The 23429-nt window shown below is 36.1% G+C and overlaps 2 protein-coding genes across 4 annotated transcripts in view; one reads left to right on the top strand and one right to left on the bottom strand.

Moving 5' to 3' along the window:
- Window positions 1–17899, bottom strand: part of LOC122403238 (ras guanine nucleotide exchange factor B) — a 33113-nt gene extending 15214 nt beyond the window's left edge. For both annotated transcript variants that reach the window (XM_043406626.1, XM_043406627.1), the window contains exons 1-7: window positions 17655–17899; window positions 11506–11577; window positions 8271–8560; window positions 7501–7838; window positions 6404–6754; window positions 4105–4642; window positions 3297–3394 (exon numbers count right to left, since the gene is read on the bottom strand). In XM_043406626.1, the coding sequence (XP_043262561.1) occupies window positions 3297–3394; window positions 4105–4642; window positions 6404–6754; window positions 7501–7838; window positions 8271–8560; window positions 11506–11564 (1674 nt within the window). In that variant the 5' untranslated portion in view covers window positions 11565–11577; window positions 17655–17899. The remainder of the gene's footprint in view (window positions 1–3296; window positions 3395–4104; window positions 4643–6403; window positions 6755–7500; window positions 7839–8270; window positions 8561–11505; window positions 11578–17654) is intronic.
- A 2313-nt stretch (window positions 17900–20212) lies between these two features.
- LOC122403251 (cysteine protease ATG4B) lies at window positions 20213–23199 on the top strand. Of its 2 annotated transcripts, none has more exons than XM_043406656.1 (10): window positions 20213–20354; window positions 20463–20639; window positions 20705–20875; window positions 21119–21296; window positions 21366–21445; window positions 21541–21692; window positions 21789–21867; window positions 21951–22105; window positions 22187–22352; window positions 22911–23199. In XM_043406656.1, the coding sequence occupies exons 2-10, from the start codon at window positions 20537–20539 to the stop codon at window positions 22976–22978; spliced, it is 1152 nt and encodes a 383-aa protein (XP_043262591.1). In that variant the 5' UTR covers window positions 20213–20354; window positions 20463–20536; the 3' UTR covers window positions 22979–23199. The 2 variants fall into 2 exon arrangements, with proteins under 2 accessions (XP_043262591.1, XP_043262590.1); XM_043406655.1 differs by having other exon boundaries at window positions 20214–20354; window positions 20431–20639.
- The last annotated feature ends 230 nt before the right edge of the window (window positions 23200–23429 follow it).

Raw genomic sequence — 23429 nt, 5'->3', positions numbered from 1 at the left:
TTCATAACTATTGAATCAATATTTACCCTACAGGGTGTTCAGCCACCCCTGGGAGAAATTTCAATGGGAGATTCTAGAGGCCAAAATAAGACGAAAATCAAGGATACTAATTTGTTGATTGAGGCTTCGTTAAAAAGTTATACATAGAAACATTTTTGGTCACACAGTAAATTTTCGGTAAAGAATTTTTCTCTCGAAAGTACGTAGGATTTCGGGGGTATGTGTATTCGCCAAAAATAATTGTAATTGAACCCCATAACCGAAAATAATTTTTCCGTGAATGATCTGAAATTTTTTAATTTAATTTTTTAATAACTTTTTAACGAACAACCTTAATCAACAAATTGATACTCTTGATTTTCGTCTTATTTTGGCCTGTAGAATCTTATTTTGGCCTGTAGTCTTCGAACAGTACAGTTGTTGGTCATCTGTCAGTGATTGACCATTTTATTTTAAAGAGAAACGAATATTAAGCTGATAAACTCGGTACTGTATTTCGTTCTAGCCGGTCTTCTATTTTATCTCTGAAAATTTGCATTCAGCAGACAATCGATCAGCTTAGAAAAAATAGTTTAAACACAGTATTTCATGTTATTTCATAGAATATTTAAGATACGCAATTTTTTATCTTGTACCTAAGCAATTTAAATAAAGCAATAAAATTGCTAAAGATCGAAGGGTGTTCTAAATTTCCGAGTGACAGTGCAGGTTTAATTTTAAACGTTTATCGGGGAATATCGGCTCTGACGTAACGCGTGTGAGAGAAAATTGGCGAACTCTAATTAAAATTGGAACGGTATAGCGTCGCTTAAAAAAATTGTTATGTCTTACTTTTTAGTCAGACTTCAGAAAACTTGATCAAGTTTGCCCCCCGTCGCTCTCGGCGCTGCAATTACGTTCGCCTCTTTCGTTCGGAATCGTTTCTAAAATACTTCTTCGAAACTCGTTTTCGAACTGCTGCGGCTGGAGATGTTGTATCTCTCGTAAGTTGTACGCAAAGTGTTTCACTTGGCCGCCCATGCAAATCGTTTGACCTACGGCTGCTTTGGCTTTTAAGGTGCAGTGATACGTAATCTCAAGATGTTACAAGCGTCAGCCGTGCTCTTTCAAAACTGTATCTTTCCATAAATATAACGACATTCTGTATATTAATATTCTCCGTAAGCAAAGCTAGAATAAATTGACAAAGAAACGTGAATAAAAAAATTAAACTGCCGTGGAACTTTGAAGTCGGTCCAATTGTTAATATAACCCGAATTGATAAACAATTAATTTTATATTCAGATTCCATACTCACGGTTACAGAACCTATAAGTACTGTTTATTAGCAATTTGAATTCTGCTACAAAAACAAATTTACTTTCTGACCAAGTCCAATAGATTTCCTTTTCATTTTCTGCAGCCCAATACCATGTGTATAGATCGTAGAATTGAGAAAAAAAAAAGTGTGCCTCTTCGTTAGCGATTATTATTGTTCGACGTTAAGCCCCCTTCGAATCTTACGCGTCGAAATGTGTCACACTATATCTGACAGTTGCATTGATCGTCTCCGTGCCGGCATCCGTTTCCTGTTCCCCTATTTCCATACAATGGCTACTGCACTGGCAAATATAGATCGTATGTACAACTTAATGAGACTCTCGCTATCGGGATCCCGAAACGGGGTCGTAAACCTCGTCGACCTTATTTTCTGCGTCAATAATCCAGAAAACACTCGCGCGAAACATCTCGTCGTCATTACAAGGAGTGCTGTTTCTCTTCTCTGCCCGCCGTGGAAATTAAAATTCGCGAGCTGGGAATTTTCTCCATCTTTCCTACCACAACCGGGCAAAGTGCATTAAGATATCTGCCTGCTTTGGGTATGAAAACAATAAATTACTTTCTTTACACGGTTCTTTCAAGCTTCAAATTTAAAATTTGAAACGCTGGCAATACTACAGGTTTTTAAACTGCATTATACAATACAATTTTATTGTATGATAAACGGCAAGAGGTCTGTCTAATTTGAAAGCAAAATAAATGTCTTTTGTTTACATTTTCTTAATGCTATAATCTTAAAAATGTTATATTAAAAGAACTATAGTAAAATTCGAAAACTTGATAATACTATAGAACTTGTTAGAACTGAATTCTCCATTGTAAGTACTTGATGTTGTATGAAAAACTTTAAGATGTCTGCATAGTTTGAAGGTGAATATGAGAACTGATATAGAAACCATAACTTAAACAGATACAGTCTGGAATTTCAATTTTTCCTGACATTCAGTCAAAGTAAAGATTCTTAACTATTTCAAAAACCGAAATCGTTATACCCTAACAGTTTTCAAACCCTGGAAAATGCAAAAAGAGAAATTAATTTTAATTGAACGTAACGTATTGTATAGTATACATATTACTTAATATTTTTATTTACGTTCCCTTATCAATTAGCCCTTGGTAATTGGACTTTTCATGCATTCTCCTTCTATCTTCGAATACGCCCACTGTATCCTTTGCAGCTTAATTTAGAGCGTTCGAGGCAGAGTTTATCAGCCGTGCAACATTTATGATTATGAGCCTGCGTATACGATAGCCTTCGACGAAAGCGATTCAATCTCGTCGCGTGGCTATTCATTCAGTTTTATCGTATCGTTTTATCCGTGAGAACATTGGCCAGGTGGATGGGAAATTGTTATTTCTCCTTGCTTCGCTTATTACGATACTTTTTCTTTTCGAGTGCCACCATTATGCTTTCCACCTTCCGTTCGCGCGCGTTTCTACGGAACACTCGTTTGAGTAATGATAACGTTTATCAAACCGGTGTCCAGCAATAGTTTATGAGTATTTATTAATCCACCGAGTGGCAAGGTTAAGAAAAAACTTGATTGAATAACGGGTTTTCCTAGGAATCTAACGAATCCGTTAAAACTTACTACTACTACCACTACTACTAATAATAATTCTTTAAAATTCTATCGTGGTGATATTTTACCGTTTCGTAGTCCCAACAAAAACATACATTCGTGAAACAGAAATTAATAAACAAAAAATTTCATTTCTTAAAAACACTTCTGTAACTTTGCCTATTAAAACGTTTGAAAACATAGTGGTGTAATCTAATTTTAATTGAATAATTCGCTTCGGAATTGTATGTAACATTTTTTCGTACTTCAACTTTCACAGACGGACATTTTTTAATAGTGAATATTTACAACTTCAATATTGTATATGGAATATTTTTAAAACATTATTGTACTCTTTCCCACATTAGTTTAACCACCGTAACATGCAATTACACATGAATGATTTTCACTTACCCGTCGTTCCTCTTCGCGAGCTGCTCTCAGGTGAGACTCGATCGCGTCCAAGTCGATCTTCGGCATCGCAGTTTCGATATTGTAGACGTCGAAGCCACCTTTAACAAGAAGAAAACGATACAAGATTTTAAAAGCGAAACTAATAAAAATTAATTAGTAGTGTTCGATGCATTTTTTCAATTATATTTGGTTTCAAACGTTTTCCATAAAGGTGAATTCGATTAAATGTTTTATAAATAACTGTTTTGGCAAGTTTGACCAATATTAGGCGTATCACAGTTGCATCGAAATCGAGCCATGTACGGTTAGGTTCGTATGCGCTATTGTCTTCCATGTTCTTGCACCGTAAAATTTCACTTCTATTAAGCAACAGTAAATTAAATGCAATCGCGTTTCTGCGGTGCAAAGTGTAACGAGAGTTTCTTCTTTAACTTCCGTTTCTGTCCAAAGAAAATTTACAACAGATATGTATGTAGCTCGTACACGGTTAATTGTAAATCTATGTACAACGGATTTAGTTACAATGTTTTTGCATATAAATATAAGACAGTTACTTTGCAAAGTTAATTCCAGCAAAAGATTGGTTCCAGTACAATTTCTTTGTTCCTTATAATAACAAAATTTCGTTCAACATTTTCGACTTGTTTTCGCATCAACAACCACCTACTTCCCGGTTTTACTACAACATTGGAACATCCTTGTATATCCTAACGTTGGTAGTTCTAGCGTTAAGCGAGTCAGCTTTAATATTTCAACACTTGGACGAAAACGATCCAAAAATAAATTGTTTTCGATCAGAAAAACGTACCTGGTCCAATGTCCGCATCGGCCCTTCTCTTATCAGGGCGTCTATGCACGTTCGAGGCTCTCAACTGTTGCTGTTGCTGTTGCTGCTGTTGCTGCTGCCTCCTCTTAGCCTGATTTCTAGCCATCTTCTCTTTTTTTCTCGCGTCGGCGCTCGATGCCTCCGGAAGATCGCGATCGAGCAATTTGTTGGTGTCCTCGATGGCGTCTTTCATCATGTTCATGGCGCACGAGGATCGCGTGGAGACATGCAGGGGATCCAGTGCCTCCATGGCAACCACGTCGGGCACCGGTTGTACGTATTTTTCAAGATCGACGCCGATATCCCGGCCGATGCTTGAAAGCAAATCGATCTCCTCGAGCTTTGTGTAGGTGGGCTGCTCCTCCGGATAACTGTCTGTGTCCGTGTTACTTTCCGAATCGTCGTCGGCGGAGCCGTTCGACGTGACGGTCTGACGGTTGCCTATTTTGGAACGAGCTTGGCGAGGCAACTCCTTTGCCTCGCGTATTAGGTCGATGTGCTCCACCACGATATCCTCTGTCTGGAAAGAAACAATGATGATTAGTTCATTCCTTGATGCTGCTTGGAAATCGCGAATACCGCATCGTTGTGTTTCAAAAATCAGTTCTTTATATTGTGTACAGAAATTCCTACTCGACCATGACTACAGCGAGGCGCAAGAAAGACTAAACGTTTGATTTGATTTTTAAGGTGCTAAATAGCAAAATAATATTTTCTGAGTGGCATGTAGGCCAACTTTTACGGAACACAATATTCTCATTCGTCAAGAGGCTCATAATACTGCCCACTATAAGTGTGTACAATATGTTTCACGAAAAAATAATAAGTATTTTTAAAAAATTCAAAAATATGTTTGAAGTAAACATATAATATCTACATATATACACCTTATTCGACGGTATAATTGCTTCAATGAAAATATGTATACTTTCCACGTAATTTTAACTTTATAATAGCCCATGCGTTTGCTATAGGGTTTGCATCAGGCGATTGTGAAGGTCAATCTATAATATTGGACAACGCTCTTGTGAAACATACTGTTAAGAGGGATCCTTTTTAAATTAAAATGACACAGTTTTTTTACCTTCTTGGACTCTAAATTTGGACTCTTTTATGCGTTTACGTCATTTTCTGAACAGAAGCTGATTCGTATTCCTCATAGTTTGACATTAAGTGACTAACTGTTAGTAAGACCGTGGCCAAAGGTCCAGGAAATTTATGATTAACCGTGCCGAGTAACTACACGACGTGAAACAGTCGAGAGTTGCGCTGTTTCAAAACGAGGAACGTACCGTGAACATCGTTGAATACATTAATACGTCATACGAGCGTGTGCGTCTACTATGCAGTCGTTAGCCTTTTGTGTGCATTAGAAGTACTATAGTCGATGCAAAGCAAATTCTCGTTAATCTCGATCGTCCGTGCTTCACCGAAGATACGTTTACATTGCAGATGCTCTCTAATCCGCGTGAAAAATTGTTGCCGTTAAACACGCTTTGAAAATGAATGCAGTTCACACTTGATGTAATTCGCTGCAAAAATAAAATAAAATCCACGCAACACGTTTTACTTTCACTCTGAAGTTTATTAATAGCCTATTAACTTCTCCTTAACTGAAATATTGAAATTGTAATTTTTATAACAATAATAATATGTTCTATTTATGGGATTCCCCTTGTGTGCAAATAATACAACATACAATATATAAACTATATGTATAATTAACGTGCTGATTAATCGACGAAGTTTTAGAGAAGAATTTATTAATAATCATGGAATATTACCGATTACCAATTACGACCAGAGTGGGGCAAAGTGTAATCTCGTTACATTTTTCATGATGAAAATACATGCAATCGCACTGTAATTACGCTATAATAAATAAGACTATAGCCACTTAACATTCATTTAATTCTTGAATGTAAGATGCTAAATAATAGAATAATATCTCCTGAGTGATACGTAGGCCAACTTCTAGAAAACACAATATACTATAATTGTATAAATCTCACAATAATGTAAACAAGTTTTGTAAACAATTAAATTTATTTTCGCCATACATCACATTTATAAAACAAGTTCATATTTAAGAGTATACAAAGGGAAATCAGCTTGTTAAATAAAGAATTATTATTATTGTTTCATCAGGTTTTAAAGATTTATAATTATGATTAAACGATAATTACCGCGTGACACACTTTGCTCAGCTCTGATTATGAAAACTTGGCTCATTTATTAATTAAAAACATAGGTGTAAGGAAGAACCAATGATGATACCTACCTCACCGACTTCGCTGGTCTTCCCCGAGTCCGGAATCTCCTCGATTTGCGGAAACTGGAGGATTTCCTTGACGCTGGTGGTCAGTTCGACGATCTCGACCTCGACCGAGACCTCCCGTTCCTGTTTCTCTTTCACGATTGGCTCTGAAAATGGTGGCTCGGACACCGAGTCGGCGAGCGCTTCTTCCGGTTCCAACACCGTCAGATGCGTCTCCGCCTCGACGACGCCGTTGACGATCTCCGATTCGGGCGAGAGAATCTTTTCCTCCGTCCTCGAATCCTTCACGCTCTTCACGTAGTTTATACACTTCTCCGACGGCGGCACCACTGACTCGTATAATGATGTTACGGTCTAGAAACAGAGCACACGCCAACGATTAGCTTCACCGGCCTTTTCGCCTAGTTTAAGATAAGATTTTGGCTCGTTTAAATAAAATATCGATTTTATAAACAACATTTTCTAAATTTTGGCTCCTTACAATTACTTCCTACAAATTTTATGCCGATATCTCAAAATTTGTTAATTGGAAATCATTCCTTGCAAGTAATGCAAAAATAATGGAGATAATTGTCTACATTATAATTTGCCGCCATTAACACTAGAACTATCCATTTGGTCAAAATTCGTAATTTCTAATCAAAATTGGTACAAATTTACTCGATTGGATTTTTGCAAAGTTACCGTGGCTTTCTATACAAGAACGAATAAACATTTATTGTCGTTGCATTATAGATTTTTTCAAATATCTGTCGTCTTAATTTCTTTGATACAAATAAATGCACTATAATTGTCGGTAGTTCTAGTGTTAAGGCATAAAGATGCTTTATGTAGAAATTGGCCTGGTATCATCCATTTTTTACAAAACGCGTTAAATGGTAAAACATTCGTTGAAGAAAATATCAATTTGTTCTTGGAACTGCTATTTCTCCGAACAAGATAAAGATTCTATCGATTGCGGAATCATGAATGGCGCCTGAAAGATGGTAAAATGTAGTCGAACAGAATGGGCTATATAGATCATTGGTTAAACTTTTTGTTTTCCATGAAAAATTCGTCTTTTCTTTTTCGAAAAATGAGTAAATCTTGCGTGCGTTTACCTGTATATTAAATTTTGGCTTCTCGTAGAAGGATTTCCTCAGGTTCTTCTGCCCGCAAAGATGATTGATGCTGTCCTCGATGTTATTATTGTACTCGTTGTCGTTCTCGACAGGCCGTGCGTCGATCTCGTTGAGTCTGATGTAATCGGGACAGCTCTCTTGCTCGTCCTCCGTCAGATCGGTGTCCGACAGAAGAGAAGGCGCCAGGTGTTGAAAACCCGGATAGTTGGGGTTGACGATACCGCGACAACCTGCCGGTATATTTCCTTCCTCGGACCAGTCGGACCACTCGGACGGTGTCAACTCGTGGGACGAGTCGTCGTGAGAGGAGTTACGCCCTGCGGAATTTCATGCTCGTTGCACATTGCCGGAATACTGAATAATCCGGGCATCGTAACGCCAACACTGACTCATCGCAGCTGCCCAGACACTTAACTCCAAGGGGATCTCATGATCGTTTCATCGAAATACATGAATTGATCGATACGTTGAATCAGTCCCGTACAGATCACGTGCTTCGACACGCGACAGAATACAACAATTTAAATTAATAAATTAACGAAAGTATCATCGTGTGAAATTCTTATTTGAATCGAATGAAATGTACAAAATGGAGCTTCGACACTGACAGATACATTTACAATTTAAACTTTTTTTCTTTGCAATATGCAACTGATGCTTGTCGTAGTTATGAATATCCCTTTGTAAATAGTTATAATCAAAAGTCAAATAAAGCTTTTCGATTATGAAACATGGACGCTACATATTACCTTCGTAATCGGCCAAACTCTCGATGGAGCTATTCCTGCGGATCCTCGGTATCGATAGATTGTTATTCAAATTTCCAGTCTCGTTGTTCGAGCTATCGATCTGCACGTTGTCGCGTGTAATGGCGAGCGAGGACCACGTGGTGGTGTCCTCGGCGACATGGAAATCATCGGAGTCCTCGTGGAAGTCGGTGGACGTCGGGCTTCTGGTCACCGAGACGGTGTTCGTTGGGGAAGTCTCGTTGCAATTCCCGATTTCCTCTGTGTTTGGCTGGTCGCTCCTACGAAGTTGACTACGAGCGAGACAGAGAAATGAGTCCAAGTGGATCGATACGTTCCGTTAGCCGCGGCCCGAACGACCTACGACGATGCAAATATAGGCAACACACCTACGTAAGACGTCTGCGAAATAGCATGAGCTACTCCGATCACCCACACCACTGCTCCGCGAGGGAACTCTTTCATTCCGGGAGTTTACGTTTTCTTATCGCGAACCGAACCGATTCAGCGTTCCTGCTGATACATTGATCCCTGGGGATTTTCTTTTTTTTTTTAATCGAAGACGACTGTCGAATAACTCTTTTTCTTCAGACGAGCACGAAGAATACTTAATTTAACACTTTTGCGGCTGGTGATTAGGGGAGAAGGTGGAAGTATGGACCAAATCTGTAGAACTCCATTTATATGAATCCAATGGGGGAACAAGCAGTTCTTATAACTGGGCACATTCATATAATAGGAGTCTTTTTAATTACCAATTCTGAAACTCTTGGTTGAGCTTAAGCATTCCTATAGAGGATTGATTCACTACTGATAGGTGTTCCAAGAACTCTTGTGAGAATCATAAGCGCAGCATCCAAAAGAGTGTTGTCTGTGGTTAACGTAGTTATCTTGTTGCTTTCAGTTTTTTCCCATTTATTGCTACTCCAATTTTGTGGTTTGTTATTTTAGATTTGTTATTTGCTAGACTGAATACTTTAGAAAACAAAATTTCACCACTTTTCAATGTCCTAGATTATTTCAGGTTTTACTGTTATTATAACTGAGAGTACATTAACAACGACGATAATAAAAAAAGTGGTCGGTATTCCCTCCTTCTCCCCTATTTATTACTTCGACACCTTTGTTCGAATATTACTATTTGGATTTCTGATATTACTATTCTAACATCATTATTCCAATATTGCTGCTCAAATGTCATAACGTATACATTTTTGTTTGGAACAGTGCATTCATTCAAAGAGACATACATATCTAACTGTACAGTATCAGTGCAAAAGAACGAAGTCTTTCTACGAGAAAAAGCAGGCGTTCGTTAAACTTGACTCTCGCAATCGAAACATCCAGCAAACATAGTCAAGCTTGCGAGATCGAGGTCGACGATCGGTACTCGGTAGTGCATGAATGTGCAATTTCGTCGATGGATTTATTAAAATGGCCATATGACGCGTACAAAAGTTTGCAAATGCGATAATTTCGATTTTCGCACACATTGCGATCTGTTGCCAGTTTAGCTGGATAAAAGACACTTTTGATGATCTTCGAAGAATCTTTTTATTGTAATTTTTATTGCACGACGTTGAAGAAGATTTGGGAATGCCCAGAACCCGTGAATTCCTGTCCCAATAACTTGTAATAAAAATTAGAAGATTCTGAGACGGTTCCCAAAAATAACTTTCGTACAGCTTTCGACGCGTCGCATGGCCAAAAACACGCATGACGTCGTGCAGACAGAGCATCATGTATTAAAACACTCGAAAGTAAAATTGTAAATCTATTGTAAAGCTATTTGTGTCTAGTGAAACAAAACGTAACACCACACTAAGAATTTTTAACAACAAGAATCTCGTGTAAACGCTTTCTAAGGGAAATCGTTTCGTTTCAGAAAATAAAAATAACATGAACGTTGAGTTCGGTGAGAAAAGAAATCTGAGTATCGCTAACGAGATAAATCTACCTGTACAATGATCGTATGTTCGATAAACTTGTGTCTTGAAGAGAGGTGGTCGTAGGGTGGCAAGAAGTTTCATGCTACAATCACTTGTTGCGATGTGTGTGCGGCTGTTTGATGCGTTCGACAAAGGATAGATATAAATATTTACAAATGGAATACATCAAGAAAGAAAATGTAGATTTGGGGATTGGTTTTCGATAAACAACATAAGAAGCACGTATACCTAGAATGCATGATGAAACAATAACAATTAGTGTAAACGGCATATTGTATCAAAAAAGGGGACCGTTTAGAGTCAACACTAACCTTCTGGTTTTCCTTTTCAGTTAAATGCCTTGGCATTGCTAATAATAAGGTTTGGAATAAATATTCTACAATTTACACTAGATAAGTAACATCTAAAGCAACTCAATGCTAGATCTCAGTGAAACTACGCGACTGAACGTGAACTAATAGCTAATTCTACCAGTACGGTACTCCTGTTAACTTCGTCAAAGAAAACACTGCTGTAGAACTATCGTTGAACGTAGTGTTTACAAAATGACTTATGACGTTGATCGTGAAAATAAATGCAAAGGGTGATCTGGAAAAATTGTCCAAGATTTTGGAACCGTATGGCGATTCAAAAGTAAGCGAAAAGAATGTCCAATAAATCAACCTTCGTGTAATTATTTTCTGGTTCGCGATAATAAATGTTGGGCAAACGTTATTCGCGAATAACGAATACAAATTTTAGATCCATTTGTAAATTTGTTCGCAAAATTATAATATATTAATCGACATAAGCGAAGACATGATAAAAAATTAGCTTACAAACGAATCTAAATTATTCATTCGTTATTCGTAGATGGAGTTTGTAATTTAAAGTCCCCTTCGTTTCTCGAAACTTATTGCAGATATAAAAATTTGATGTACACTATTATGTTCGTCACAAAAAGACAAAACTTTACGAGAAAAAAAAAGAATACTGGCTAACGCGAACACCTTAAATATGAAACTCGGAGGAAAGCTTGGCACACCTTTCTTGCGTCGAACTAAAAGTAAACAGAAAGATTTCACGGCAGCCACGTCATTCACAGAAAAACGGGGTTCTCGGAACACAGCACGTTCACGAAAATCGCGATCAAAGCCCAACATCCCGTAGGATCGCGCTGTTCGCGGAAAAGTCGCTCGCAAAAAAAGCTCGAGGATGAAAGCGACGAAGAAACAAATCGTCTACGGGACAAGAAAGCAGAACGTAGGCTCGCGATGACTTGATCAGGACTATGATCAATGTGCACTTACTTGTTGTTCAGTCCCCCAGGGTGCAACAGTACCGAGACGACGTCCTCCCTGAGCCGCATATCGGATCCTCGTCTGAAAACAGTCGGAAGAGGATCGTGTGATTCTTCAAGAACGATCCTTGTGTACACGCGAACAGCGTGGCTGGGATTCTTATCGATCCCGCGGGATCATTCTCGCAGATTCAACGCACAGGAACGTTGCAAAATGTGTGACGGGATCGATCGCGACGACTAACTTCCTCTGCCTACCCGAACGTGAAAGGAAAAAGGGAATGGGACTCACCGACCGCCATGTTGAAACCGTGCGCAAGGGTGCTCGCGTTTCCCCTGGTTTATCGACTCGCAACCAACACCCTCGTTCCGCTCTCCTTTCTCTCCCTCGCCTTCCTCTACCACGGTATTTCATTCCTCCCCCTTCTTTCTACCTGCCTATATACCTCCACCTTCCCAACCTAGCCGGTCTTTCTATCCGCGTACAACTTGTCGCTAAACGCTTAACTTTTAGTTTCTAATTTCTCATTATGGGTAATCTTGTCCACGGGCTGTCCATTATCGACAGTGATCGTACAGTACACTCTCGTATAACACGAGTTCTCAGAATACAAATTCCAGTAACACCAAAGATGTTGAAACTACTCTTTCCTTATGATACGGTTCTTCGTACAACAAAGTCTCGTTTAACCGAGCTTCCGCATTTTCCGAGGTGCTTTGAACTTTATGGTAGAGATATTTCCTTTCCAAGACATCTATTGAATGTAATAGAAGAGAAGATTATTAATAAACCTTCATTGAATTAAATAATTATGTAATTAAACTTAAATGCATGTGTGCAAAATTATCAAAATGTTCTTCATGATTTTATTTTGCGACTTATGAACACCCATCCGTATTATCCGAGTTTTCGATTATCCAAAGTAGTCTCGGTCCTCTACTGTAGAAGGTTTTACGAATCCCTTTTTGTAAATGTAGATTGTGTACGTAGACTATAGAACACTAACAATGAATAATGGATATACCACATGTGTGAACGAGAATACTATTATGTTTACTTCTCTTTCTTTTTTCGGTCAGTTTGGTTTCATTATCTTAAATCTGAGATAGATTGAGAATTTGCCTGAAAATCAAGTAAAATTTTGTAAAAAAGCTATTGTAACAAAAAACTCGAAATTAATAAAGATAGATTGATAAATAATTGGTGTTTTTCTCCAATTTTCTAATTTATTTGTTTCCGAGTAACTTTAATTTACGAGGATATTATTTTTTCATTCCTTATGTTGCTGCCTGAAACATTTTATAAAAGTTACAGGTCGTAATCTATTAAAAACAAACATAAAATAAAACGTTCCTTCCGATTGCTCCCTCGTGATTGAAACCGGTAGTGGATTACCTTGTGTATCTGTTTTACTGTTCCCGTAGTTTACTTCTGTTATTTGACGCCTACTTATTTTCTACGGCTTCCGATTTCTCATCCGTTTACCTCGATTTCCAAAGCATTCTAAAGGCACGCTTAACAGCAGAGTTTGTAAATAACGTTTTCGTCTATTTTTATCCGAGGTTCGCACAAAACCAACAATTCTAGTTAATCGATCTGTAACTATTTTAGAATCAACGTATTCATCGTTTTAATTTGAATACCTTTTTGCATGTTGAATAATTTATTCGGAGATAAATCTAACTGAACTTCTTTGAACAAAATTTATTATTAACGTCTCGGTTAACGTTCTGACAAAGAGAAATAGGAGATGTTCCATGACAAGGGAAAAAATTCAGTTTACGTGGCTTTCCCATCAAATATGTACAAAAAAGGGATCGTAATTTTCCAGTATGAGATTGGAAAAATGGAGACTAAATTCACAATGGAGACAGAACTATTTATACTCTAATTATATTAGTTATTAAATTATAAAATAAACTATTGTTACTAGATAAATATGCTACAGTTGTCACTGTGAGTACAATAAATAAAATTATCGCTCAATTTGCTTATTATTTTCAAACATTATTGCGACCTATTTTCTTTTCTAAGCGATAGAGAACCTCGAGTAAAATTAAGGTTACTGCACAGTGCCAAAGATTGCTGACGATTTCCAGTTTACTTCCACAATTGACCCGATCGTCATTGATTGACCCAATAAAATTTTGTTATGTAGAGTGTGAATAATAAATCGATTTTCTCCCCATAAAGAAATCCCTCAAGCATTTATGCACAAGCGATTTCAGCAACGAAATTATGTAAACTGAACAGGTTATTACAATATTTCAAATATTATTACTCTCTCCATAAAAAAACAGTAATTGTTTTAAAATGTAAATATTTATTCAATAATCTTACTGCATCCTTTGGTCATCGTCGAAATTTAATAATTATGAGTATCCTGGTAGTTAATAATTAAAACGCAATATTCGTCAACTACGGCAACAATTTGAAAACGTTAATCTTTATTTGAAATTAAACTAAGAGAAAAATAAATTTAATTAAACTAAAAAGAATACTAGTCTATTTTGAGAATGAAATCTTGGTGCATATTAAATTTCTACTTCAGCTTCTGGTAAAATACCCGTGATCGATAAAAAGATTGTAGATAGTCGCACACTCCAGATCCACGTGATAAGAATACGGTCGCAGCCTGTTGATTAATTCTATATCGTTAGAAAAATCCAATAGATTCAACGAAACGATTTGGTTCATCGTATTTGTAAACTACACCTATACATACTTTAAACATAAAATTTGATACAAAATTTCTTCTTGGAACCTCTATACAATGAAAGTTTTATTATAGATCAAAATGGCCCCGCATTCGTCCATCCTAAATTTTCTAAAGACTAATAATAATGTGTTTCCTTCCTTAGTTACGTAAATAAACCATTTCTTCTTTCTACAATTCCGATACGAGCAGACAGAAATTATTGCGACAATGATTTTTCAAGTCGTTCGAGGCAAGGTCACGAACGTTTTCTCTAATGTAACCGTGAACGTCACAAGCTCTCGAAGGAAGTTTTGTTACTGTCGTTTGAAAAAGCAAAAATGGGAAAAAAAAAAACAAAAGGAAAAGAGAGAAAGGAACGAGAATTGCATATAACGGAGTAGCCGTGACACCCGACTGTTTCTCCCGCGTTGAGGGAGTTTCTTTCGCTCTCTCGTTCTCTCATTTCCTTATTTTTCATCATCCCTCTCCCTCTCTTTTACGTGTTATACGCATCGATCGTACGACGGAGTCCTTTCCACCCTTCGTGGTGGCGGGCTCCACTAAGTAAGGCCACGCAGAGGTTCCCGGTTTAGAAATGTATCAATACAGCGGGTGAAACCATCGATAAGCACGCGAAAGACACGCCGGGCAGCGAACCGTAAGTTTGTGAATTAATAATGAAGAAAGATATCGTTTACTGCTTCGCTCGCGGCTATTTTCGCCTCGTCGCACATTAAATTTTATTCCATATTTAAATCCTTTCATCGCGGAATGAACGTACGAATCCTTTCTGTTATTTATGAGAATAATATACATGTAAGCCAAAGTTGTAAATGCCCGAGTAAAAAGAAAATGCAAGGATTGTACAGGATGTCTAAATTTCGATACTAAATTATATTTTTTCGAATTATTAAATGTTGAAAACTACCACTCGTCCCTATATGTTGTTCCTGCGTGTTGCTCTGTGCCGTCCATTTGCCTCGATCGTGATCGATTTAATGATAGTTCAGTTTCTTAGAACATCTAACTGGATGCGTGGTCCATAATTTTTCTATCGTTTAAAATAATTTGTATAACTGCAAACAAAATTAAAAATATATTAAATATACCAAGTAATTAATAAAATGTAGCAATAAAGTGAAATGTAAAGCAATTGCAATAATTTCAAGAGGATATTTAATCGTGAAACGCGAGTCAGATTCGCGTAGATTCGCTCGATCGCTAAATAATTAATATTAATGGCTCGCTATGATGCACCATCGAATAACAATTTCCTTGTTCATGAGTGGCGTACGTACGGATTGTGGGTTCGCATTCCACCCAATAATTGACGTCGGTTTTGCCCACCCATTGAATTGGATTCTGGTTTTATTGATCGGACGACTTATTGGCGAGTAACACAGAAACAATACCTATTCGATACACACGCTATTGCATCTTCATTGAAATGTACACCTCATCGCAAGCTCGCATAAATATTGCAATACCAGTCGCATAAATAAAACTTTGCAAAGCCACTCGAAGAATACCGACGACAAAGCTTCAAAACGTGAATGCACTTACAGTGCTGGACGAATGTATTGCCATGATTGGTATTATATAAATTCCTATAACTACTAAACAAATTGATTTAAAAAACAAATTTGTTGATATTCAGTTACGAATGAGAAGATAATGGAAGTATTATAATTATAACACATAAATATTTTTTAGGCTAAAAAAGTAGTTCTCTAACGTATCTCTTCTTTTGTTATTGAAATACCCTGAAATTGTTAATGTTGCCTCAAACTGTATGACATTTCTGTTAGGTGCTATATGTATATTCATCTTTATCAGATCCAAAATTAAATTTATTTTTCCTGTTTCTATAAGTATATTGCGTAATTGATGTTTCTTTATTTCATTTATTACGTTTCGCCATGAAAGGGGCATTATTATTATTTATATTCATTGAGTTGAATGTATCATTCAGAAGAATGATTATAGGCTTTTAATAAGGTTTTAACTTAGATGGAACATTCCTATGCGATGGCTTGTGATCTTAATCACTCGAGATTGCGTACTATACGACGCTAGACGTCGCGGCGCCACCCTATAACACACAGCGTAGGTACTTGTCGCTGCGTTCGAGGTCACAGGCAATAAATTTTTTTTTTTGTGTCAAGTATCATGATCTCTGCTCCAAATACTATGTTCCCTCGTCGAACTAAATAAATCACTATTAAAAGTATTATCTTGATTATTATCGACGCTTAACTTTAATATTGAACCTCGAAAGTTTTTGCAGTCTATTCTTTCTGAATCACTTTGTATATTACACCAACATTCAAACCCCATTAATTTTCCTTAGTAATTAGCAAACTAGTCTTCAAAAGGCGATCGACACCTTATGTTATTTTTTGTTTAAATATTATTACAGACATGCAATACAATTCTTATTTTGGAATAATAACTCTACATCAGATTTTATCTTTATTATAATGCCTTAAGAGAACAAATTTCTTAAAAACTTGATATGCAAAAAGGTGAATGTGATCTGGAAATGGGTTAATTTGGAGTGCAAAGCCTGCATAGGTTCTACAACAGTTATTTTTTAAATTTTATGTAGATTTTGAATCTATACATATAGTAGAAATATATATCATAAATATCTTGAAAAGATAATCAAGCTATGAGGATAACAAATATTTATATTGTATAGATCCCGTTTTAAAACCTGTAAAGAACCCAAAATCTAACAGTTATAGAGCTGATGCAAGAACTTAAACCGATATACAGTTCTGGAAAAAATTAAATGGTCTCAGCGCTAATTTTTGGAAAATCTATAGTTTCATTTCATTATTATACACGCACTAAATTTTCAGCATGAGATCATTTTTTAAATATTGGAAGAATCTATTTAGGACAAAGAATTGTGAAAATTATATTTCTATGAGTATTTACTTACATTCATTTACTTAGGTAGCATTTAGACGTTGTACAGAATTATACATCGAAGGCTAAACGTTGTATACAAACATTGACATCATCGTTTATGACGAGAAATGAAGATATTTATCTCAGAGAAGAGAACAAATTTCCATTCAGTCGTGATGTTTGATTGTTTCGGATTGTAAAAATAATGGAAAAATAGCGGAAATGTATCGAAAAATACAGTTTATAAATAATATTTGCAACATAATACCGTGGAAAATTGAACTGGTCGGGAAAAGGCAAATGGCAACGAAGATTATTTGTTACGACTTTTTTTTCATAGGTGTTTCATCGAGTTTGCTAATTTAAATATTCGATAAACTCCGAATTTGCGTAATCCTATCGTTAAGTTAAATCTATTCCTTTTTATTAATTATATGTGTTTACTTAATTTTGTCCAGGACTGTAATTAGGAACTTAGGTTCTTCCTATCTATTTCGCGGACAAAAATCTTTATTTTAATAGTTTCTAAGCCCTTGGAACTCACTTTTTCGCGTTACGTGCCGCTGGTGACGTTCCCAGAGGATGACGCCGAGTCCTTAAGGCTTCACGAAGCTTCCCAGCGTCGCGACGCTGTCCTTTGCATTAGATCCTCCCGGAGAATGCGCGAAGGCGGAAGAAAGACACTGGACTGCGAAGCGAAAACACCGCTTGCGAATTACGGAGCCTGGTACGACCGTCTTTTTTTTCGCTCGACGTAACAACCGCGCAAGAAGGCAGATGCTTTCGGTGCTCGCGCGAACAACAGAAGGAGACTGCGAGAAACGGTGTCGGTGACTCGGTGTTCGATCTACCCCCCTCTTGTTCTCTTTCTCTGACACACACCCCCTCAAAGAGGGTGGTGCATGCGCGTAGACGAGCGACGGGGTTACTGACGCCGGCGTCCGAAGTAAACGGGAGTTCGTTTTTTGGGCGGCTCGATATTGAAACGCGTCAGCTTCTCGAGCACCCTTCCATGGAATTAAATAGAGGCCAAGGATAATGAATATGTTTCTCCGACGAAAATTCCAGGACGTCTCATTTACCGCTTTACTGCTCCTCGTGACTCCGGGAATAAAATTAATCCTCCTGCAAATCATATTCACTCTTTCGTAAATCAGTTCACCCAGAAATTTGTTCTCTCGAGTCGCTGCAATGAAGATAATATAAAGTTACTCTTAAAGAACAGATTAAAATCAGGCTTAAAAAATAATCTACTTTGTTCGTTCATTTGAAACTAATCGATTGAGTGAATTGTTGATTATGATAATTTCGTTCTACAGAACTTGGTCGCACGATTATTAATTGCATATAATAATTATCAACCTTAATTACCGTAATTACGCACAATGTGGCGTAGGCATTTTACCAGCATCTCGTTACGCGTTTCGCAATTAATAGGATAATTGTATACTGTGAGCTACATTTTACGCGACTTGGAATTTCTACTTTTAACTGCTAACGCATAAGCGTCGAGCTTCCATTCTGCGATGCGTAACTCTAAACAATAGTATCCGGGACAATAATTTCCAATTGCTAGCCTAGTAAAATCAGAGATAAGATTCTTGATTTTCGTCTTATTTTGGCCACTAGAATCTCCCATTAAAATTTTTCCCAGGGGTGGCCAAACACCCTGTATACAATGCATCGTGTCGACACAGCTTTATGAGTAATACCTTAAATATTCGCGTAGTATCGCGATTACGTGGCGATATAACTGAAACTCGTTTCTCGGTCATCGGCTTCTTGCAAAACCGCGATAAAGCGCAGTGTTTTGACACGTGAATCAATTCATTCTTTCTTAAGGTATTTATTATTATTTGTTTAATTTTTAGCCAATGAAATTAGATACACGACAAGAATGTGTTCTTGTAAAGATATGTGTCCGGTAATTATGAAAGTCGTGCGAACATCAATTCAAAACTGTTCTAATATCGATTCGGTTCTCAAATTATGGAGAACTTTTACTTTGAGTAATTATTATGAAGAATCGACATTTTCGAGTATATCGGTTTTAGTTTGTGAATATATATACCCATACGTAAAAGAACTTATTTAAACGCTATTTATAACATTCAACTAATGAAATATGTATAATAAACTGAAGTATAAACATACACATAACGAAGGATGAAGCCTAAAGACTATCTAAATAAAATAATTTAACAAAAATATGTAGAGAAGAAATCCTTGTCCTCTTGACGACATTGTGGAGGAAAATGCAACTAATATGTTTATTGGCAATATATCGGTAATATAGTTTCACTGCGAACACAAAACCTCATAACACAGATTGTACTGTTGTGTTCCATTTTATAACCTATTGGTAACGTTGTGGTTTTAGAGCAATCTTCTCATTTAAAGTACGATGGCTTTAGAAATTATAGCCAACGGAAGTACTGAAATTGATAAAGCTAGTAAATGTAGATAAGTCTTTCTTACCTTACATTTAAAGCTACCGTTCTTTAAATAAAAAGATTGCTCTAAAATCATTGATATTTTACAAGGTTGGTGTTACGAAGTCATGTGCCACGAAGTTCCATTTAATGATAGGTCTATTCTGTACCTCGTTTATGGTTCTTTAGGTATACATAGGCCGGAAAATAAAAATACCTGAGCAGTCGAGGCTTGAAATCGTATGCCAGTTGACGCAAGTTGGATTTCAGTTGTTTCGAGAACGAGAAGAAAAGGTACAGTTACCATCTTTCTCGAATTCCCGAAAGTCTCTGAAGTCCGAAGTGGTGAAATTCGGGTACTTACACGTGCCTTATTATTAGTGTACGTAAGTAGTGGGGCAGTTTCCTCTAGGTACCGGTCTGTCGTCCGGTAACACTGGTGCCACCTAGTGCAAGGAAGAGTTATTTGAAATGCATAAAGTACGAAGTACATATAACAGAAAAAATTTCAACAGAGGCAATCAATATATATTTGATTCGATATAAATGATATTTTATGGGTTATCTACTTTTAAATGAAGTATTTTTAGTTTAAATAACATATAGTTGTTTCTCATATGGATTGTTTATACTTGGTCACTGTATCAATCGATTATCAGTCACGTTACCTTCAAGATTCTAGTTAATCAGCTGTGGTACTGTTATGATATTGTTGACGTTTTTATAAAGTGAATAACTAGCGCTATATTTGTCATTTTCTAAAACAATGAAATCTTTAATCGATGAACCAATGCTATTTTTCTAAATTAAAGGTGGTCGTATTGTATAAATGGAATGTTATTCTTTAAAAATACTTAACCTAATTTCAGTCGTTCCCAATTCTTGCAGATAAGAACTTGTACCCTTTCTTGTATTTATAGAGTAAGAGAGCGTTTTATCCATATGTCACATTAAAAGATTAATAATATACATAGTTTTTATGTAAATCGTAAAAATGGATATCCTCTTTACACAAAATATTTTGGATGAACCAGAAGACATACCACAAACAGATGAGCCAGTTTGGATTCTTGGGAAAAAATACAATACCATAAGAGGTTTAATAGTTAATTATAATAAAGAAATCTTCATTAAATTTGATGTATAAGATTTTCAATTTCAGAACTTGATGCGATTCGTAGGGATATACGGTCTAAATTATGGTTCACTTATCGCAAAGGTTTTGTACCTATTGGTGGTTACAATTCTGCATTTACATCTGACAAAGGGTGGGGTTGCATGTTAAGATGTGGACAAATGGTCCTTGCCCAAGCCTTAATCACATTACACTTAGGTAATTCATATTTAACTTAAGCTTAAATATGACAAGTATTTTCTAAATCTTTCCTACTTTATAAATTTTATTCCTCCTATTTAAAGAATTAGAAATAAATGCTCATCAGAATAATGTAATTTAAAAAATTGTTTAATAATACACACAAAATTTTAATTGGTGATTATAGTGACAGATAATATCAAAAGGGTTAAGGAACAAAATGGCTTTGTACTATATTATATAACATATGTATAAAACTAGGTAGAGACTGGCAATGGACCTCAGAAACAAAAAATAGCACATACTTGAAAATTCTGGAACGCTTTGAAGACAAAAGAATTGCTGCATATTCTATTCATCAAATTGCATTAATGGGAGCATCCGAAGGGAAAGAACTGGGACAATGGTTTGGACCTAACACAATAGCACAAGTATTAAAGTACATATTTTTGATATTTCAAATGCTTGTATATGTAAAAATGTCATATTATTGGATCATAATTTTCAGAAAGTTAGTTGTGTATGATGAATGGAGCTCAATCACAATACACGTGGCTTTGGACCATACAATAATAGTTAACGATATCTGTAAGTGTTGTATACATTCTTTGATAATTTTTAGTACACATATAAATTTAATGTTAATTTTGGCAAAATGCTTATCATTTCATGAACATTTACAGTAAGGCAATGTAGAGTAGAAGGAGGTACAACAGCAGAAGCAGATGGTGATATACCATTGAAAGCACCTAGCCAATGGAAGCCTTTATTACTTTTAATACCGCTCCGTCTCGGATTAAACGAGATTAATCCTATCTACATTAATGGGCTTAAAGTAATAAAGAAATAAATGTTCTTGCATGAATGCCTAGAGATGAACTGAAACACGAATGAAATTAAGGATATTCTATTCATACCTATAATTTTTCAGACTTCATTCAAAATTCCACAATCTTTAGGAGTAATAGGAGGAAAACCCAATCTTGCATTGTATTTCATAGGATGTGTTGGTACGTGCAACTTTCCAAGTTGTTTTAATAAATCAAACTACATAAAAATATATGTAAAATATTTACATTATTTTTATTTACAGAAAATGAAGTAATTTACTTAGATCCTCACACAACACAGAGATCAGGTAGCATTGGAAAAAAAATAGAAGAGGAAGAAATTGAAATGGATATCACCTATCACTGCAAGTCTGCTAGTCATATCCCCATTACAGGGATAGATCCTTCTGTAGCACTTGTTAGTAAATACTTAAGCTTGTTAATTATGGGTGAATTAGTTTTTAATGGTGTAGGTAAGTAATATTCTTTTTCTTTTTAGTGTTTCTTCTGCGCATCTGAAAAAGATTTTAAATCGTTGTGTAAGTCGATGCAAGAAGAATTGATCACACCTGAAAAGCAACCCCTACTTGAATTATGTGCAGAGAGATTAGTGCACTGGTCTCCAGCCGATGATGCTGCTTCGGAAGCAATAGCCGCAACAAGTTGTAAGTTACTTTATATGCATATAAGGTAGAAAAGAAAGTAATATTTTGCACATTTCCTTTACTTTAAAGTTTCTACCATAAATAAGACATTTTTTATTATGAATTTAAAATAATTTATTAATACAGTAGTGCCCACTTAACTGACCGCACTTTTGCCCACTTAAGTGTGCGCGGTTATCCCCACCAATCCTTGGAAGCCAAGTGGCTTCGAACGTCGAGCATGTCGAGCGTAACTTGACGCCAGTCGTTATCGATACATTGTATATATGTAGGTACATATATGGTTTCGAGTGCCAGCTATCGTATCTCACTCGCACTTTTATCCTCTTCCCTTATCTCCGTTGAATTCTGAGAAGTAACCATGCCTACTCAAGTGACCTCGACCGGTCCCGAGGGCGGACATTTAAGTGGGCACTACTGTAATATGCAGGGGATCTAAAATGAATTAAATTCTCAATAATAGAGTTCATTTTTTCATTTTGTGATTGAAGATGCTATACAATGTTACACTCAGTAAATTTGATTTATAATAGCCAGTTTAAAAAAAAATTATTGTAGTTTTAGATTTTGAAGACATAGATCCACAGTGTGATTCTTCTGATGAAGATTTTGAACTGCTTGGTTGACATTTAATCATCAATTAAGATCTATCTGCGATATATGAAACATGTATATAATAGTCTGGACAGTCCATTCATACACATATTAAACTAAAACACGACTTTTCATTGAATACGTATATTTGAATTAAACTAGTGCTATTCCGGTACTAGATGTTGAAGAATAAAATAATTTATACCAAACAATTGAAATATTGTATATATTACTTATATTTAAATTTTTCGGACTTGAGTGATCTATGCATTGTTAATACAATATACAAATTTTGATACAAGAAAACTGCTGTTCGTAAAGAAATATTCGTTTTTGCATACAATAAAGTATATGCTTACTTTTGTATACTAACTAAACTAATATTAATGTATACTAACTAAATGAAATAATTGAATTACTTGGTAATTATATGTATATTTAAAAATGGTCTGACAAATAACATAATTTTTTTATATAATCTGT

Source organism: Colletes gigas, unplaced genomic scaffold (assembly GCF_013123115.1).
Source record: "Colletes gigas isolate AHSC1104 unplaced genomic scaffold, ASM1312311v1 Colletes_gigas_Sc00047, whole genome shotgun sequence".
Classification (NCBI taxonomy): Eukaryota; Metazoa; Arthropoda; class Insecta; order Hymenoptera; family Colletidae; genus Colletes; species Colletes gigas.
Note: the sequence above shows the minus strand (reverse complement) of the source record. Positions and strands in the feature narration are given on the sequence as shown.

Coding starts and splice junctions, on each gene's coding strand:
- LOC122403251 (XM_043406656.1), top strand. CDS start 20,537: ATGGATATCCTCTTTACACAAAATATTTTGGATGAACCAGAAGACATA. Junction 20,640..20,704: donor AAAATACAATACCATAAGAG/GTTTAATAGTTA, acceptor TTTCAATTTCAG/AACTTGATGCGATTCGTAGG. Junction 21,693..21,788: donor TCTACATTAATGGGCTTAAA/GTAATAAAGAAA, acceptor ATAATTTTTCAG/ACTTCATTCAAAATTCCACA.